Raw genomic sequence first — 20,584 nt, forward strand, 5'->3', positions numbered from 1 at the left:
TATGCTATCGTGCCCAGAAACCTGCTCCTTTTACTCTCTGTTCCGAATGTACTAGACTACCAGTTCTTATAGCTTTTAGCCGTACCCTTATCCTACTCCTCCTCTGTTTCTCTGGTGATAGAGAGGTTAATCTAGGCCCTGCAGTGCCTAGCTGAATCCTGGCTTAGGAACACCACCAAAAACCCTGAAATTTCCATCCCTAACTATAACATTTTCCGACAAGATAGAACTGGCAAAGGGGGCGGAGTTGCAATCTACTGCAGAGATAGCCTGCAGAGTTCTGTCTTACTATCCAGGTCTGTGCCTAAACAATGAGCTTCTACTTCTAAAAATCCACCTTTTCAGAAACAAGTCTCTCACCGTTTCCGCTTGCTATAGACCAGCCTCTGCCCCCAGCTGTGCCCTGGACACCATATGTGAATTGATTGTCCCCCATCTATCTTCAGAGCTCGTGCTGTTAGGTGACCTAAACTGGGACATGCTTAACACCCAGGCCATCCTACAATCTAAGCTTGATGCCCTCAATCTCACACAAATGATCAATGAACCTACCAGGTATCATCCTAACCAACCTGCCCTCCAAAAATACACCTCTGCTGTCTTCAACCAGGATCTCAGCGATCACTGCCTCATTGTCTGCGTCCGTAATGGGTCTGCGGTCAAACAACCACACCCCATCACTGTCAAACACTCCCTAAAACACTTCAGTGAGCAGGCCTTTCTAATAGACCTGGCCAGGGTATCCTGGAAGAATATTGACCTCATCCCGTCAGCAGAGGATACCTGGTTATTTTTTTTAAGTGATTTCCTCACCATCTTAAATAAGCATGCCCCATTAAAAAAAAGGAACAGATATAGCCCTTGGTTCACTCCAGACCTGACTGCCCATGACCAGCACAAAAACATCCTGTTGCGTTCTGCATTAGCATCGAATAGCCCCAGCGATATGCAACTTTTCAGGGAAGTTAGGAACCAATATACACAGGCAGTTAGGAAAGCTAAGGCTAGCTTTTTCAAACAGAAATTTGCATCCTGTAGCACAAAACTGTAGCACAAAGTTCTGGGACACTAATGTCCATAGAGAATAAAGAGCACCTCCTCCCAAATGCCCACTGCACTGAGGCTAGGAAACACTGTCACTACCAATAAATCTGCGATAATTGAGAATTTTGAGCATTTTTCTACGGCTGGCCATGCTTTCCACCTGGCTACCGGTCAACAGCCCTGCACATCCACAGCAACTTGCCCAAGCCTCCCCATTTCTCCTTCACCCAAATCCAGATAGCTAATGTTCTGAAAGAGCTGCAAAATCTGGACCCCTACAAATCAGCCGGGCTAGACAATCTGGACCCTCTCTTTCTAAAATTATCCACCGAAATTGTTGCAACCCCTATTACCAGCCTGTTCAACCTCTTTCATATTGTCTTAGATCCCCAAAGATTGGAAAGCTGCCGCGGTCATCCCCTCTTCAAAGGGGGAGACACTCTAGATACAAACTGCTACAGATGTATATTTATCCTACCCTGCCTTTCTAAGGTCTTAGATCACCGACCATTTCGAATCCAACCGTACCTTCTCCACTATGCAATCTGGTTTCAGAGCTGGTCATGGGTGCACCTCAGCCATACTCAAGGTCCTAAACGATATCATAACCGCAATCATTAAGAGACAGTACTGTACAACTGTATTCATCGACCTGGCCAATGCTTTCGACTGACAATCACCATTCTTATTGGCAGACTCAGCCTTGGTTTCTCAAATGATTGCCTCGCCTGGTTCACCAACTACTTCTCATACAGAGTTCAGTAAGTCAAATCGGAGGGCCTGTTGTCCGGACCTCTGGCAGTCTCCATGGGGATGCCACAGGGTTCAATTCTCGGGCCGACTCTTTTCTCTATATACATCAATGATGTCTCTCTTGCTGCTGGTGATTCTCTGATCCACCTCTATGCAGATGACACCATTCTGTATACTTCTGGCCCTTCTTTGGACACTGTGTTAACGGACCTCCAGACGAGCTTCAATGCCATTCAACTCTCCTTCTGTGGCCTCCAACTGCTCTTAAATGCAAGTAAAACTAAATGCATGCTCTTCAACCAATTGCTACCCACACCTGCCCGCCTGTCCAGCATCACTACTCTGGACGGCTCTAACTTAGAATAATTGGACAACTACAAATACCTAGGTGTCTGGTTAGACTATAAACTCTCTTTCAAGACTTACATTAAGCATCTCCAATCCAAAATTAAATCTTGATTTGGCTTCCTATTTCGCAACAAAGCATCCTTCACTCATGCTGCCAAACATACCCAAGTAAAACGGACTATCCTACTGATCCTTGACTTTGGCGATGTCATTTACAAAATAGCCTCCAACACTCTACTCAGCTAATTGGATGCAGTCTATCACAGTGCCATCCGTTCTGTCACCAAAGCCTCATATACTACCCACCACTGCAACCAGTATGCTCTCGTTGGCTGGCCCTCACTTCATATTTGTCGCAAAACCCACTAGCTCCAGGTAATCTAAACGTTTTTGCTAGGTAAAGCCGCGCCTTATCTCAGCTCACTGGTTGCCATAGCAGCACCCATCCGTAGCACGCGCTCCTGCAGGTATATTTCACTGGTCACCCCCAAAGCCAATTCCTCTTCGGCCGCCTTTCCTTCCAGTTCTCTGCTGCCAATGACTGGAACGAACTGCAAAAATTACTGAAGATGGAGACTCATTTCTCCCTCACTAGCTTTAAGCACCAGCTGTCAGAGCAGCTCACAGATTACTGCACCTGCCTCATCCCCATACTGTTATTTTTATGTTTTTATTTTACTCCCCAGTATCTCTACTTGCAAACTCATCTTCTGCACATTTATCACTCCAGTGTTTAATTGCTATATTGTAATCATTTTGCCACTCTGGCCTATTTATTGCCTTACCTCCCTTATCCTACCTCATTTGCATATACTTTTTCTATTGTATTATTGACTGTATTTTTGTTGATTCCATGTGTAACTGTGTTGTTGTTTGTGTCGAACTGCTTTGCTTTATCTTGGCCAGGTCGCAGATGTAAATGAGAGCCTACCTGGTTAAATAAAGTTGAAATAAAAAATAAATAAAACTGCAATTGATTTTTACCACACTGCTCGATGCAGCTTACCTCCGTTTCATCCACAAAATAAAAACAATAACAAAAGGTGCTGTTTACCCTAATGCGGATTCCATTTGTAATTTGCAATTTTTCAATCATTATTTTGGATACAGATTTTAAAGTTATGCATAAATCCTTCCCCCAAAGGACCTTCATTTTAGGAAGATCCAAAACATCATAAATATCTTTGGGCCAGCCTGGCATGGAATTGCCCTTTACACAACAAGTCCAAGTCTAGAAATCTAGAGAAACCTGGGAAGGTTATGGAAAGAAAAACCTTTGGTGGATGATCGTACACTAGAAAAGGGATGAGGAGAGGAAGCAACATTGGACTATTGAAATACATGATTGATGATTCAAAATATGTTAATAACTCAGAGGAGGAGGGAGGAGATGGGGTCACACATCAGTTCCTCCACCTTCCTTCCTTCGCCCTCTCCCCTCTTTCCTCCTCCTCCTCTAACCTCCTCCCCCTCTACCCTCCTCCCCCCTCTTCTCTCTCCTTCTCCTCCTCCAATGAATCTCCAGGAGACCTGTTTTTCTCCAACAGAGCAATACCAATTATACCAGATCAACAGAAGCAGGATGTGCGTGTGTGTCTTTGTGTCTGTGTCTGAGCGTCATGATGGAAAATCACTACAGCTGGCTCTCCATACATGTCGCCATGGCAGCTGTCAACACACCAGGGGGAATGAAGACACATGATTGGCTGATTGGAAATGGAGAAAGGGAGGGGAAGAGAGATGAGTAAGGAGGGAGAGCCAGATGGGAAAAGGAGGATGAGGCTAAACAAATGTTTCAGATTTATGGGGGGACGAGACCCATCATCAGCTGTGGTATGAGAGAGGGGCAGATGGGGAAGTGTGTTTGTGTGTGTTGTGTGCGTGTGTGTGTGTGTGTTGTGCGCATGTGTGTGTTGTGCGCATGTGTGTGTGGGGGAGTGACTCACATACAGGTTAAACGAGGTGATGTAACCTCCAACTGCAGTAACTCCAGGGAGTGGCCCTGACTACGGTGGGCAGGTCCAGTGGTGCACAGAACTGAGCCAATCACAGCACGGTAAAGAGAAGAAGAATGTGAATGAATGAATTTAATATTACAGAATAAAAATTAGGTATTCACCTCAGCTCTATACATTACATTTCTATCTGCAACGTTTCACCCAAAATAATACACTCACGTCCTTGAGGGCTCCGTTTCTCCTTGGCACTTGATCAGTTAATCAATTAATATTATTACACATGTGACTGCCCGACGCAGCACATCCAGACAGAAAACTGAGGAAGAAAACCATACAATAATCATCAGTAGAATTAGCTCAAATAGCAGCAATGTTTACACATAGCTCACAACCCCTACGCTAATATCAGTGGCGATTTTAGCATGTAAATCTTGGTGGGGCAAACCCCAAGAAATGTGGGATGCAGGCCAGCAAAGCCACTACACAACATAACACTAAACAATACATTAATTTTACTGTAACGGTGACAAACGGTGCCCACAAACTGTTTGGGCCTACATAAAGCTGTCAACACCTTACCACTGCTACACCTGGCTATCAGCGGAGCCTTGCCTGGCAGCGAAACATTTCATTCAGCCTCATTTACTGCATTTAAAAAAAACATAGCTGATATGGCTGACTTGCTTAAACAAATGTGGTTTCTACTGACAATTGAGATGTTCAAACTACGGCATAAGGTGACGACAAGCGATAAGAGGTAATCCGTCATTTCGATTAAGACATTAATGAGCGAGCTAGGACGGATGTAGTCAATATAACTATTTGTTCAGCACTTGTGAAATGTACAGCGACAGAATTCAGAACAGCCGTTCTTACAGTGTTCTCCCTGTTTAACGTCCCTGGGGCCAAGCTTCCTGCCATCCAGGACCTCTATACCAGGGAGCATCAGAGGAAGGCCCAAAAGATTGTCAAAGACTCCAGCCACGCTTGTCATAGACTGTTCCCTATTTCTGCACTGCAAGTGAGTCTGGAACCAATAGGACCTTGAACAGCTTCTACCCCAGAGGGTGGCAGGTAGCCTAGCGGTTAAGTGTTGGCACGGTAACCGAAAGATCGCTGGTTCAAATCCCCGAGCTGGCAGTTAACTCTCAACAACAGCTCCCCGGGCGCCGACTACGTGGGTTTTTAAGGCCTTAACTCTGTGAGTCAGAGGGGTTAAATGCAGAAGACTCATTTCGGTTGAATGGATGTCATAAGGTGAATGCACCAATTTGTAAGTCGCTCTGGATAAGAGCGTCTGCTAAATGACTTAAATGTAAATGTTAACAAGTCAGAACCGTAAATTAAATAAAGGGGGCATATAAAAAGACAATGAAAATTATTACAATATTCAATGATTACATTTCCCTAAAACAGGTTATAGGCTACATGTGCACCACCAAGTTAGAACAGTAAGCAAAATTAAGAGTTGACAATAGACCAAATTATTAGGGTGAGGCCCATTGAACGCCGTTTGGGTCTTTGCGTGTCAAGAAAGATACACGTCATATAACACTATATGACGTGTTAAATAAGCTTTTAATTTGACATGTCAACTATCACAATTCTATTATAGAATGTTGTGTGTGCTGAATTTGCACGTGCAAACCAAGCGCCACCACTACTATCAGTAGCACTGTCAAAGCTGTACACAAAAAGTTAGCAAACAAGCACACACTGGCCACTGTCATGGCCGTCGTAAGAAGTGGACCAACGTGCAGTGTTGTGAGCGTACATTTTCCTTTTTATTTAAAATGTCGCCATCAAAACAAGAAACAAAATGAACAACCGTGAAGCTTACAGGGCTTTAGTGCCACAAACAAAGTTAACTACCCACACTGAAAGGAGGGAAAACGGGCTACCTAAGTATGATTCCCAATCAGAGACAACGATAGACAGCTGTCCCTGATTGAGAACCATACCCGGCCAACACATAGAAACACAAATCCTGCCTGTCTGCCTGCTTGTCTGCCTGCCTGCCTGCCTGTCTGCCTGCCTGTCTGCCTGCCTGTCTGCCTGCCTGTCTGCCTGTCTGCCTGCCTGTCTGCCTGTCTGCCTGCCTGTGCTAAGTGATGTGGCTCTCCAGCAGCCCTGCAATGTGTGTCACAGTTAAATGTGTCTCCATTTCCCGCCACCTGCAAGCACTGAGGAATGTGTGTCACACCAAAAGCTGCATACTTACTGGGGGTAATATGCAAGCACAAGACCAATAGCCTTCTCTCGCTCAATTGCTTTTACCTCGGTCTTTCTCGTTCACTTTCTAGTTCTCAACCTCAAACTCACCCTGACCCTGTCACAAGGAAATGAGGGGAGGAAGTCTGTTTAGAATACTGAGAAGAGCCCCGTGGCATTGACTGGACAAAATGTATCACTACATAATACAGCATGCCCCCTTGCAGCTTAAGCAGAGTTGCAATGTGTATGACACCATGTGTCCCCCTCCTCTCCTTAGCCAGTGTAGCAGTGACTGGTACCTTCCTCTGCACGTGATCCTGCATAAATCATGAGGTTAGAGAGGAAGTGGTGGCCTTATTAGGGCATGGAGACAAGAGACCAAAACCATGTCACAACCCAGTCTTTTACAACCTGGATCTGACACTGAGGAGGAAGGGGGATCCATGAATATGTGTCTTCCATTGTAAACCACACTGCCATTCTATCCTACATCTCTTCTGTTGTGTCTGTGTATTGTATCAGATGTGATTTGGCTTGTAGTGTGGTTAAAGTAGACAGGTCCCTGTCTCTGCCCTGTTGCTGGTCTATAGCCAGTGCTGTACTATGATATCAGTATCGATACTCTCCTTCTCTCCCTTCCTCTCACTCTCCTCCTCTTTCTTCCTCCCTCTCACTTTCTCTCTGTCCCTCAGACTGATGACCAGTTCTTGAACCACAGACTTGTTCTTCCATTCTCCTGCCATTTGTGATCATATCAGAGCAGAGCAGAGCAAAACAGAACAGGGCCAGGTTTCCCGATAGCGATGGAATTTAGGCTTATGAGGGTTTTAACAATGCATCTTTCCTACAACGGCTGAAGATGTAACATGCATTTCTCAAAACACCACTTAGGGAGAACAGTTGCTAAGTGCGTCGTTGTGGAATAGTGTCAATACTGAAAGAAAGGGAGTGCTTTCTCCATTAAAATCTGACCTTAATATTTTAATTATTTCTTAATACTGACGACGGATCAGATCCTAGAGATATTACTACCTACGGCCAAAAATATTGAGGCTAGAGGTCGACCGATTATGATTTTTCAACGCTGATACCAATACCGATACCGATTATTGGAGGACCAAAAAAGCAGATACCGATTAAATCGGACGATTTATAAAATGTATTTTACTTGTAATAATGACAATTACAACAATACTGAATTAACACTTATTTTAACTTAATAAAAAACATCAATAAAACAATTTAGCCTCAAATAAATAATGAAACATGTTCAATTTGGTTTAAATAATGCAAAAACAAAGTGTTGGAGAAGAAAGTAATATGTGTCATGTAAAAAAAAGCTAACGAATAAGTTCCTTGCTCAGAACAGGAGAACATATGAAAGTTGGTGGTTCCTTTTAACATGAGACTTCAATATTCCAAGGTAAGAGGTTTTAGGTTGTAGTTAATATAGTATTTATAGGACTCTCTCTCCAAATACCATTTGTATTTCATATACCTTTAACTATTGGATGTTCTTATAGGCACTATAGTATTGCCAGTGTAGTGCACACCCCGCTAACTAGCTAGCCATTTCACATTGGTTACACCAGCCATTAGGCTGATAGGCTTGAAGTCATAAACAGCGCTGTGCTTGCGAAGAGCTGCTGGCAAAACGCACGAAAGTGCTGTTTGAATGAATGATTACGGGCCTGCTGCTGCTCAGACTGCTCTATCAAATCAGACTTAATTATAACATAACGCCGCAGCCCGTCTGGTGTTCAACCTTCCCAAGTTCTCTCACGTCACCCCGCTCCTCCGCTCCCTCCACTGGCTTCCAGTTGAAGCTCGCATCCGCTACAAGACCATGGTGCTTGCCTACGGAGCTGTGAGGGGAACGGCACCTCAGTACCTCCAGGCTCTGATCAGGCCCTACACCCAAACAAGGGCACTGCGTTCATCCACCTCTGGCCTGCTCGCCTCCCTACCACTGAGGAAGTACAGTTCCCGCTCAGCCCAGTCAAAACTGTTCGCTGCTCTGGCCCCCCAATGGTGGAACAAACTCCCTCACGACGCCAGGACAGCGGAGTCAATCACCACCTTCCGGAGACACCTGAAACCCCACCTCTTTAAGGAATACCTAGGATAGGATAAAGTAATCCCTCTCACCCCCCCTCCCCCTGAAAAGATTTAGATGCACTACTGTTCCACTGGAGGTCATAAGGTGAATGCACCAATTTGTAAGTCGCTCTGGATAAGAGCGTCTGCTAAATGACTTAAATGTAAATGTATAATAACACACAGAAATACGAGCCTTTGGTCATTAATATGATCAAATCCGGAAACTATCATTTCAAAAACAAAACGTTTATTATTTCAGTGAAATACGGAACTGTTCTGTATTTTATCTAACGGGTGGCATCCCTAAGTCTAAATATTCTTGTTACATTGCACAACCTTCAATGTATGTCAGAATTACGTAACATTTTGGCAAATTAGCTCGCAATGAGCCAGGCAGCCCAAACTGTTGCATATACCCGGACTCTGCGTGCAATGAACGCAAGAGAAATTACACAATTTCACCTGGTTAATATTGCCTGCTAAACTGGATCAGTAGTTATAACTAGTGATTATGATTGCTTGTTTTTTATAGGATAAGTTTAATGCTAGCTAACAATTTACCTTGGCTTCTACTGCATTGAGCTGAGCTGACAAGGTGAAAATCTGTCGTTCTGCCCCTGAACAAGGCAGTTAACCCACAGTCCCTAGGCAGTCATTGAAAATAAGAATGTGCTCTTAACTGACTTGCCTAGCTAAATAAAAGGTATTTTAAAAAGTAATAATAATATATATATATTTTTTTAAATAAATCGGAAATCGGCGCCCATATATACCGATTTCCGATTGTTATGAAAACTTGAAATCGGCCCTAATTAAATCGGCCATTCCGATTAAATCGGTCGACTTCTAATTGAGGTAGCTTATTATAATGCTTACCCAATAAAAATCACCAATTTGGAACATCATCGCACACATTTTTAGCTTTGAGACAAATTACAGACTGTAGCCTAAATAAAAAAATAGAACTCAATTGATTGAACATGAAATGTAATTCAATATGATTGAAATAGGCCTATAACCTACTGTACATATTTTAATGTAGTCATCTCGGTTTTCATTTGAAGCATATTTTTTATACGTCACTTGTTTGTATGAATTGAGAAGACATTGGCAGTACTTGTAGTCAACTTTGTTCTGAAGTTATCGGCAGTCACATAGAATCACATGATTTATCGGTCTCTATGTTAAAAGTGCAATGTTAATAACGATGGTTTTGGTAAACAGCTCCGAGATTTAACAAAGCTCCTACGAAGGTTCTAATTATGAACTTCGCCTTAAGATGCTCTTGGGAAACCAGGCCCAGAGCAGTTCCTTCGCCTCCATGTTCTCATCTGTAGCTGTCTCCACTGCTCAACTCAATGTGAATGTTCAACTGTCAGGGTTGCTGTCTGGTGGAATCTAAAGAGTATGTTTTGGTCTTTTGAAAAAAGGTCAAGGAGGGGTATGTGACTGAGGTACAAAGCAATCTACCCATGTGTGCTTTATCTCAGTCTCTCTCAATCAGGCACACAGAGAGACATGTGCATGCCCCCGCACAAACACACTTTCTGGTCTGGAGGACAGCTACTACCTCAGGAAACATAGCCAAATGAAAACACATGATTTTATTCATGTGAGTGGGGACCATCTTTGTGCTTATGGCATGTCGATATCCATGGCTGAGTCTGATAATAACATTGGATTTCATATTAAAATGAATTCATTTGTAGGAGGACTTTTCAATAAGAACCCATTCTGATATAATTCTGAGGCTTGCGCAAAAGCGAATAGAAATAAACCATAAAAATAAAAAAAGGATTACGATCTTACTGATGCAACTGAATCATGAAGGATTACCCAAAAATGACCCATTTGGAAATGGGAAAGTAAAGGAAAAAGAAAACACAAACAAAACATGTTATTTCAGTTACCATCATTGATATGGTCATTCTTTAATGCAATATAGGGTGAGAATGAGAGAGAAAGGGGCAGAGAGAGAGAGACAACTCTTAGTCTAAAATGTGTGTTTTTATTTAAGCCTCTTATACTCTGTGGCAGTATCCTGCTCTGGAGAATGCCTCCCCACCTACCCTCCCTCTGCTCCACCCTTCCCCCATCCCAGTATCCAGCTGGCTTCAAAGGGGCAGAATGTAAAAAAGAGATCATATTGAAACAGGATACGTCACCTCTCGGATTTGACTTTGTTTGTTCCGGCACCTATTGGCCCAGATCCGGTACCTCCCGCTGCATTATTTATTCATTATTTCACTGTTCGCACTGTAGACATTCTAATAAAAGCGATCAATATTAAATCAACTTGCCTCGTTATTTATCCCGATCCCCAGAAAGACCATCATGTAAAAGCCTTGTGATCCTTCTCTGTAATCATCCTATCCGGCCACTCTGATTCCAGACCTGCTCTCTTATTTGTACATAGAGGTTAAGGGGAGGGCCAGTGGGGTAAGTATCTGTTCTTGACACAGGTGGTGGTCAGCTAGTGAAGAGGTCCTACGTAATCACGTTATGTAGCCTAGTCGTCTCCCTACTGCATTTGAATCATGGAAAAGCCAAATAAAAAAATTGATGAGAAAAGGCAATCGAGCTTGACTCCAAAAATACAGAGAAAGATGTTGAATCTAACCCAGAATGAGTCAGAGAACTGTCAGTGCCGGAAGAGAGGAGTGAGGGGCAAACTGTTCCTGATGGCAATGCTAATCCCGCCAGTTCAGCATCACCACGAGCTCCCGAGTAATGCAGTGATCTAAGGCACTGCATCTCAGTGCTAGAGGTGTCACTACAGACCCTGGTTCGATCCTGGGCTGCATCACAACCGGCCGTGACCGGGAGTCCCATAGGGCGGCACGCGGCTTAGGAGAGGGTTTGCCCGGTGTAGGCCGTAATTGTAAAATAATAATTTGTTCTTAACTGACTTGCCTAGTTAAATAAAGGTTGGATGAAGTGCTCAGAGCAGGTGCAATTTGCAGTTCAAGACCAAGCAAATGTATAACCCCTGGCTTGTAAACGCAGAATTCAAAGTTGGGCTGCACAACATGCAAAAAGGTAGGGAGATTTGGTCTAGAAACGACTGGAGGGATTAAACTAGCAAAAGAGTAGGTGGAATGTACAGTAAATCAACATCTTATGCATCAGATGTAGAACAACAACAAAGAGCCCTCAGAAAAAAGGTTTTGAAGATGCCTGAACCAAGGAGCATCTCGTGGCAGCAAGCGTTGCAGACATGCCTATAGAGGACACCCAGGTTAACAGGCTAAATGAAAAAATACATTGACAATACAGCCAGAGTCTTCAGAACAGCCTTTAGGAGGCATCACAGCCTCATGCTCATCTCTTTGAGCAAGAAGTTGACTCTCAGGAGTTAAATGGACTTGACTTGGGGAGAGTCATTGTGGGAGGTTTTGAAAACGAAGGTAGGATTTTTTTCCCTTTACCTTCACGTCACAGAACAAGTTTGTAATCTCAATATGTGCGTCATATTATCACATATGCAGGAGGCCTATATATTCTCATATTTGCTTGTTCTGCTGTAACCTACATTGATTTATTTTATTTGAAGTTATATTCCGATATTGTGATATTTATTCTACTGCTTCATTGATGTCATGACAATGATATGACATTGGGGTCTTGTAAGCCCCACAGCTGTATGTGTGGATATGGTGGGTGTTCTGCAGTGTCATCTAAAAATGTTGTTGTACCTTGATGTCTCGAAAATGAGGCTACAAGAAATTCGGACTTGCATAAGCCCTGCAGCTATACTCAAGTATGTGCATAAGTCTAAAATACTTTGAATGAATCAGCACCTTGGAGAGTTTCACCACCATAGATAGTAGGCTACTTGGCTGCTACGTTGTGTTTGACACAATGTTTCTCAATGTGTCCCGGTACCTAAGAGCCGCCCCGGATAACCACCCCCCCCCTCACCATGTGTTTGTTTTTGCCTCACCATGTGTTCCGGGACCTCCCGATTTACAAATTAAGCACTGCATAGGGTATGTATTTGGAGGTTATGTAAGATAGATTACTGACCGTAGGCTACTGCACAAATACACCACTGGCTAGGGTTGCAAAATGTCGATAACATTCCCCAAATTCCCCGGGTTTCCAGAAATCCTGGTGCGAAGATTCCCAAATGTCCTGCTTATTCCCTCCTGTTTCCAGGACCTTCTGATCAGGATTACTGGAAAACCAGATAGCTCATGCAATACACTTATGCAAACATGTGAACATCAGATCTAAAATATATGGCATATACTCACAGCAAGAACACTAGCACACACATACACTCTCTCACATACATTCAGGTAAACACGCATGCGCACACACACACAAAATCAAGACTGCTGTGTCATAAGATCCCTCAATTTATCATAGTGATTTAGTTAGCACATTGTGTGTGCTTAACCATATCCTCATATATTGGAGAACAGACCTCTCCTGTAGTATATTAATCAACAGTACTCAGTCAGGGCACGCACACACACACACAGCCTCTTCTGAAGTATGGTCATCCACAGTCAATAACACTATCTGATTTTGGTTCAGCTCAAACAGTTCTTATTGGTTAGCCCTACAGTGTTGTTATTGACCGGTGGATGAACTGCAACACTAAAATTGTATTTTAACCATGCAAAGAAAGAAAAGGAAAGAAGAGAAACACTCTAAATGATCACACCGAGCAGTAATAGCAAAATAATTGCAACCAAGCTGCCACCATTTGGAGTGAAAGAACAAGGGAGAGACAATCCTGTGGCCATCATTTAGTCCCGAAACAGCACTGCCATCTCTCTCTCTTTCTCTCTGTCACTCTCTCTTTGCAGCGCTTTCTTTCCCACACACACCTGCCACATCCTATTTACTGAGGCCTCTACTGTTTCCCGTTCCCCTTTCTCAGTCAATTGTGGTTGTCATTTGTTCTTATGGTGTTTTATTTTCACCCTCCTCTCATGACGTGAGGCCCTGTCCGGTATCTCTGATTCGTCTGTATCTTCTTGTCTGGACCTCAAGGTCGTTCCCAATGTTATTTACATAAGCCAGTGGTTGGTTAGCATTAGTCCCAATGAGCAGTAGAGCCTGGGAGGGTAAGGAAGGAAGGGCTAGGAGCTAGGATCAATCTATCTGGTAATGGGATTGAATTCTAGCTACAGTAGCTCGCAATTCTGAGAGTGGATTCTTGAGCTATCAATTCTCTGAGAGGAGCGCAACTCCACTCAGGATTCCAGAACTCCATTCAGGAGGAGCTGCCATAGAATGAACCATAGAATAGTCCTGTGTATGCTCCTAAATTCTAATTGTCATAGAATGCACACCTTTCAAAGGAGGACCATGTCTATTTTCCAAGGCCTTATGTTCCCTCAAACTGTTTCCTCAGCCCTTTTATTATTTATTTTAATTTCACCTTTATTTAACCAGGCAGGCCAGTTGAGATCAAGTCCTCATTTACAACTGCGACCTGGCCAAGATAAAACAAAGCAGGGCAACAAAAACAACAACACACAGTTACACATAATACAATAGAAAAATCTATGTACAGTGTGTGCAAATGTAGAAGATTAGGGAGGTAAGAAAATAAATAGGCCATAGAGGCTAAATAATTACAATTTAGCATTAACACTGGCGTGATAGATGTGCAGATTATGATGTGCAAGTAGAGATACTGGGGTGCAAAAGAGCAACAAAAAAAAAAAACAATATGGGGATGAGGTAGTTGGGTGGGCTATTTACAGATTTGCTGTGTACAGGTACAGTGATCGGTAAGCTGCTATGACAGCTGATGCTTAAAACCCTATGTTTCCTCCGGTTCTATCTTCGAAACCAGGGGTCGAGGGGGTGGAGGGTGGGTAATGAAATGCACACGTTATACAAATGTTGATTGGTGATTTGATCCACTGTTGCATGATGGAACAGAGATGGGCAGTATTTCAGTTACATGTTTTTGAAATAAGTATATCAATTACTTTTAAGTATATTATCATTTGTATTTCACTGGCCTGAAATACAATGTAATGTATTTTGTAATAAGTTACACTATTTCAAAATATAAAATACCTTTCTATACCATTTGTATAGCATCTCACAATTTCGTGGCCTCTATCACTCCAAATATACTGCATTGGTGTCCGAAGTGTGATGGCATTATGGTGTGATAAACGTGTCTCCTAAATGACAAAAATGTTATGCGAAAATAAACACTTGCAACGCACACTAGGTATTAGAAAAATGATCTCCATCCCCAAACAAGGCTACATTTGATTACAATACAAATTATTTGGCCAGTTTTTATTGAAATTAGTTCAGTGGGTACTGAGGGAACAGGGCTGAGGGAACATAGGGCTGAGGGAACATAGGGCTGAGGGAACATAGGGCTGAGGGAACATAGGGCTGAGGGAACATAGGGCTTAGGGCTGAGGGAACATAGGGCTGAGGGAACATGGGGCTGAGGGAACATAGGGCTGAGGGAACATGGGGCTGAGGGAACATGGGGCTGAGGGAACATAGGGCTGAGGGAACATAGGGCTGAGGGAACATAGGGCTGAGGGAACATAGGGCTGAGGGAACATAGGGCTGAGGGAACATAAGGCTGAGGGAACATAGGGCTGAGGGAACATAAGGCTGAGGGAACATAGGGCTGAGGGAACATAGGGCTGAGGGAACATAAGGCTGAGGGAATAAAGGCCGAGGGAACATAGGGCTGAGGGAACATAGGGCTGAGGGAACATAGAACCTCTCCCTCTCACCCCACTCTCTCTCGCTCATTTCTTATGTAAGAATGAAAAATCCCAGTTCAGTTCAGGTTGGAACACATGATCTACAATAATACATGTGCTACAGTATGGCTTTCTGGATGTATAGAGCAGTGGTTCCCAAACTGTTTATAGTCCCTTCAAACATTCAACCTCGAGCTGCGTACCCCCCTAGCACCAGGGTCAGCTCACTCTCAAATGTTGGTTTTTGCAACCATTGTAAGCCTGCCACACACACACTATACAATACATTTATTAAACATAAGAATGAGTGTAAGTTTGTCACTTCCCACGAGCTGGGTTGTGACAAAGAGCTCTTATAGGACCAGGGCACAAATAATAATAATAATCAATAATTTTGCTCTTTACTTAGCAATCTTACTGCTGGGTTCTGAGAATATGAAATATCCATATTTATGTCACTGAGAGAGAGGGTAATGTATAACGTTTACATTATGTCAGGATATGTTATTGTTAGCCATCAGGGATCCAATGGGAGGGATCCTCTGGGAGGAGAAGAGACACAGTCTGGTACCAGGCACCATGACAGCCGTGTGTTGAGTGCAGGGAAGCGATCACGAGGCAGGCATTGATAAGGGGAGAGAGCCATGGATTAGTGATGGGGGGGGGGTTGAGATCGGGGGTCGAGATCAGGTCAGGTCACGTTAAGGGAGAAATAAAAGTTTATGGCCTGTATCACTAAGTGTCCTGCAAAGAAAAAGAACGATGTTTGTACAGATGTGTAGGAGGAGACTCAGCCTATGAGGAAGGGTTAAATATCAGTGCTTGTGTGAAAATGTCTTGGTCTGATGCAGCTGTATTGATCCTCTGGGAAGAATTCAACTTGATTTAGCTTTCATAGTGTCCGTAGAGTTTTTTACTCTGAGAATTAGAATCTAACAGTATAAAACCTTAAATTGTGAATAACTCACCACAGGTTAATGAGAAGGGTGTGCTTGAAAGGATGCACATAACTCTGCAATGTTGGGTTGTATTGGAGAGAGTTTTAAATCATTTTCCACACACAGTCTGTGCCTGTATTTAGTTTTCATTCTAGTGAGGGCCAAAAATTCACTCTCACATAGGTACGTGGTTGCAAAGGGCATCAGTGTCTTTCCTAACAGCATGATTTGCCAAGGCAGGATACTCTGAGCGCAGCCCTATTGTCACATTCGTTATAATGAGTGGACCAAGGCACAGCGTGCGTAGAGTTCCACATATTTATTAAGGTGAAACTTCAAAGAATACAAAGAATAACCGAACGTGCAGTTCGTAGCGCACATTGGCACTAGACAAAATAATATCCCACAAAACAGGTGGGAAAAGGACCACACTAAGTATGATCCCCAATTAGAGGCAACAATTATCAGCTGTCTCCAATTGGGAACCATACTCACACCAACATAGAAATTAAAGACTAGAACACCCCCTAGTCACACCCTGACATAAAACACCATAGAGAACCCCGAGGGCTCTCTATGGTCAGGGCGTGACACCCATTCCAAAATCTGGCAGTGGCTTCTGATTAAATTACATTTTCACAGAACTGCTTGTTGCAATTTCGATGAGGCTCTCTTGTTCAGATATCGGTAATTTGACTGGAGGCAGGGCATGAAAGGGATAACGAATCCAGTTGTTTGTGTCTTCCGTTTCAGGAAAGTAACTGCGTAATTGCGCACCCAACTCACTCAGGTGCTTCGCTATATCACATTTGACATTGTCCGTAAGCTTGAGTTCATTTGCACACAAAAAAATCATACAATACACCTAACCTGTATGTTGTCCTTGTTAATGCAGACAGAGAAGAGCTCCAACTTCTTTATTATAGCCTCAATTTTGCCCAACACATTGAATATAGTTGCAGAGAGTCCCTGTAATCCTAGATTCAGATCATTCAGGCGAGAAAAAAACAACGTGAGAAACTCATCATCATGCAAGCGGTCAGACAAGTGAACATTATTGTCAGTAAAGAAAACTTTAAGCTTGTCTCTCAATTTTTTAAAAACGTGTCAATACTTTGCCCCTTGATCACCAGCACACTTCTGTATGTTGTAAAAGCATTACACGGTCGCTGTCCATATCATTGCATAATGCAGAAAATAGAGTTCAGGGGCCTTGCTTTAATAAAGTTACCATTTTCACTGTAGTGTCCAAAACGTCTTTCAAGCTGCAAGGCATTTTCTTGATGGATGCTGCAGTGTACCCAAGTGGCGTCGGGAACAACTGCTTGCACGCATGTTACCACTCCCCTGTATCTCCCTGTCATGGCTTTTGTGCCATCAGTACAGATACCAACACATCTTGACCACCAAAGTCCATTTGATGTCACACAGCTGTCCAGTACTTAAAAAATATCCTCTCCTGTTGTCCTGGTTTCCAGTGGTTTGCAGAAGAGGATGTCATCCTTAATTGACCCCACATAAACGTAACGGACATATACCAGGAGCTGTGCCAGGCCCGACACATCTGTTGACTTATCCAGCTGTAACGCATAGAATTCACTGGCCTGTATGCGAAGCAGTAACTGTTTCAAAACATCTCCTGCCATGTCACTGATGCGTCGTGAAACAGTGTTGTTTGATGAAGGCATCGTCTGTATAGTTTTTGTTGGCCTTTTCCCCAGCATTGTCCCAGCTATATCCGCAGCAGCAGGAAGAATGAAGTCCTCCACAATAGTATGGGGCTTGCCTGTCCTAGCCACTCGGTAGCTCACCATATAAGACTCTTCTAGTCCCTTCTTATTAATAGTATCTGTTGCTTTTATACATGTCTTACTACTCGAAAGTCATCTTAATTCTCGCTCAAAAAACTCCTGTGGCTTATTTTTCAAATTGGCATGTTTTGTTTCTAAATGTCTGCGCAAGAGTGAAGGTTTCATCGAGATGTGAGATAGTACTTTTGCACATATAACACACTGTGGCTGAGGAAAGGCACAACTCCCAATATAAGTGAACCCCAAATCAATATAGTTCATCATATTTGTGCCTCTTTGATGGTCCAACTTCCCTGTCTGTTGTTTGGTGCTTTCCCGGGTCCCTTACCCGGCAGTAGCTCTTCGGCTGCATCAGATTCACAACTGTCAATGTCCATGCTAGCTGGGCTAACAACAAATGTAGATTTACTGATGCTAGCATTGGATGTGATTGTGGAAGCAGAACAGCTTGTGTCATCGACAGGTGCAGGTGAACTACTGCTGATAGTAGCAGTACTACCAGTAGAGCTGGTATGTGTCTCTATGGATGCAAGCCTTACTTTTTTTTAACCATTTATCCATTTTCAAGCAAACGGAATGAGCAACAAGCTAAGTTTGGCTATATACGAACTGTTAGTGGAATTCCTGCGAGAAAGTAACGGTTAATGTGGTTGGATTTTAATTATTTGACCAGGCTACCTGTATTTGACATTGTGTTATTATTTTGCTGAACACTAGATGGTTTAATTTATTTATTTTTTTGTAGTGAAGCGAGGCTACTTAGGTGAGAAAACCTTACCCAAATGTATAGCCCCATTGGAAAATATAAATGGACTGCTTGAAAATGTTAAGATTTTTTATTTTAAAAAACACTTTTTTTTTTTTTTACGTGAATCACATTTTTATTTGGTGTTACACCCCCCCACAGCACTGCACGTACCCCAGTTTGGGAATACAGTACCATATGATTCTGCAAATTTAATCCATTAAAATAATAACTAATATTAGAGTCATATCCATAACTAAATCTGATCATCCAAAAACAAGGAATATTATCATAATCTGTAACATTTATCTTCCACAGCCATTACTGTATTTTGTTATATTATGTTCAATTAGAGAGAAAATGTTTATTTACTTGATCAATAAGCTGTTTTTTTTTTACTTATGGCATTGGCAACAGCCTAGCAGTTTCAAAGTTTCACGTTTTATTATCACGTGCACAGGATACTGCAGGTCATGATAGTAGTGACGGCTTCTGCCTCCAGCTATCATCTCTAAGAATGAGTCAAATCTAGCGATGCCTGACAGCCAGACAATCCACATAGTGTACCGCACACAGTTAAGCTTATATTTACACCAAACTATGAGCACAGACGTGAAGTGTCAACCTACCCAATCCAATGAACAATAGGGGGATATGCATTTTGTGGCTACTGATATTAAACAAAACGTGTCAGCAACAGCTCAGCACCCATTTCGAGCTATGCTTATCTCAACAGGGCGTGGGCCTCACTCCCCCTACCTCTGAGGTAATTGATTCAGAGAGAGAATGCGGCCTGCCAGCAAGGCAAATGACGTGACGGCCACAAATCAATGGCTTGTCCTTTGTGACCATTCCTCCTCTCTCTCATTTGCGCTGAAACGCAGTTATGTTTTGTGTGTAGCTGAAGGGTATTTTTAATACGAACTCACCATGCGAGAGACAAAGACAAAGCCGAAACCAACACAGCATCAGCTATACGCAATGCGCGCAGTCCTAGACCTATTTAGACGTAGAGCAGCATCATCAGCTTCCGATAATCATGCTTTCCGTTTCTGGGTGATAACACAATACTATAATATCAACAGAACTGATAACTGTTAAACATACTGTAGCGACCCTGTGTTTATAGGTGTGAATATCGACTCTGTCACAGAGATACCCGCTCTGCATGGTCGCCCTTCATTGCTCCGTGGGCGGGTTTGTTGTCTTACCTGCAGCCTGGAGGAGTGAGGGAGTGGAAGGTGGAGAGGGAAAACATCTCAGCCCTGTCCGCCATCTTCCTCCAAAAACGGCTCAAAGTGACTGCAGAGAATCACAGAGGGAGCAGTCCATTCACAACCACGGAGCGCGCGACAGACGGACACAGTCACGGACAGACCAGTTTCTTTCGCTCTCCCTCCCTCTATCCTACCGCCACGCTGTTACAGATCCCCCTGGCCTCGATCTAGTCAAATCAGATACGCGTACTCAGCATCACATTTGCCTTGAGCTGCTATCCACTCTACAGCCCGGAAACGGCAGAGAAAAAGAACAACACTGCGGTAATCACACAAAAAAGCCCTATCTTTTCCCGATGCCGCCAGACCAGCCACACACCCGCAGTCCGCTGCCTGCCTTGCCAAATGTCTGCCGCTGTGATGATGCCTGTGACACGAAGCGGAGGTGGGCCAGCGGTGCAGAGAGGGAGGGGCAGGCAGGGAGGAGGGGGTATTGGTACAGACAACAGAAAACATGCTTTTCCATTCAAGGTCAAACACAGATTATAGCAACAAAGCATATTAAATGGTCCTGTCAGGTGATTGGAGGTACTGGAGAGGGTGGGTGGTAGCCTATGCATGTGATAAGATATTTAACCTCCTGCTAAGGGTTCCATAGAGCACCATAAAAGGACAGGCAGGATTGCTATTTAATAACACAAAAAATGTGGATTGTCTTAACTGCCATACAATACTTGTTTGTGAAAGCTTTG

At 43.2% G+C, this 20,584-nt stretch overlaps 1 protein-coding gene across 2 annotated transcripts in view; it reads right to left on the minus strand.

Annotated features, from left to right (window-relative positions):
* Nucleotides 1–20,259, minus strand: part of mapk8ip2 (mitogen-activated protein kinase 8 interacting protein 2) — a 144,124-nt gene extending 123,865 nt beyond the window's left edge. For both annotated transcript variants that reach the window (XM_029667909.2, XM_029667908.2), the window contains exon 1: nt 19,827–20,259. In XM_029667909.2, the coding sequence (XP_029523769.2) occupies nt 19,827–19,891 (65 nt within the window). In that variant the 5' untranslated portion in view covers nt 19,892–20,259. The remainder of the gene's footprint in view (nt 1–19,826) is intronic.
* Between the last annotated feature and the right edge of the window lie 325 nt (nt 20,260–20,584).

Source organism: Oncorhynchus nerka, linkage group LG9a (genome assembly GCF_034236695.1).
Source record: "Oncorhynchus nerka isolate Pitt River linkage group LG9a, Oner_Uvic_2.0, whole genome shotgun sequence".
Lineage (NCBI taxonomy): Eukaryota > Metazoa > Chordata > Actinopteri > Salmoniformes > Salmonidae > Oncorhynchus > Oncorhynchus nerka.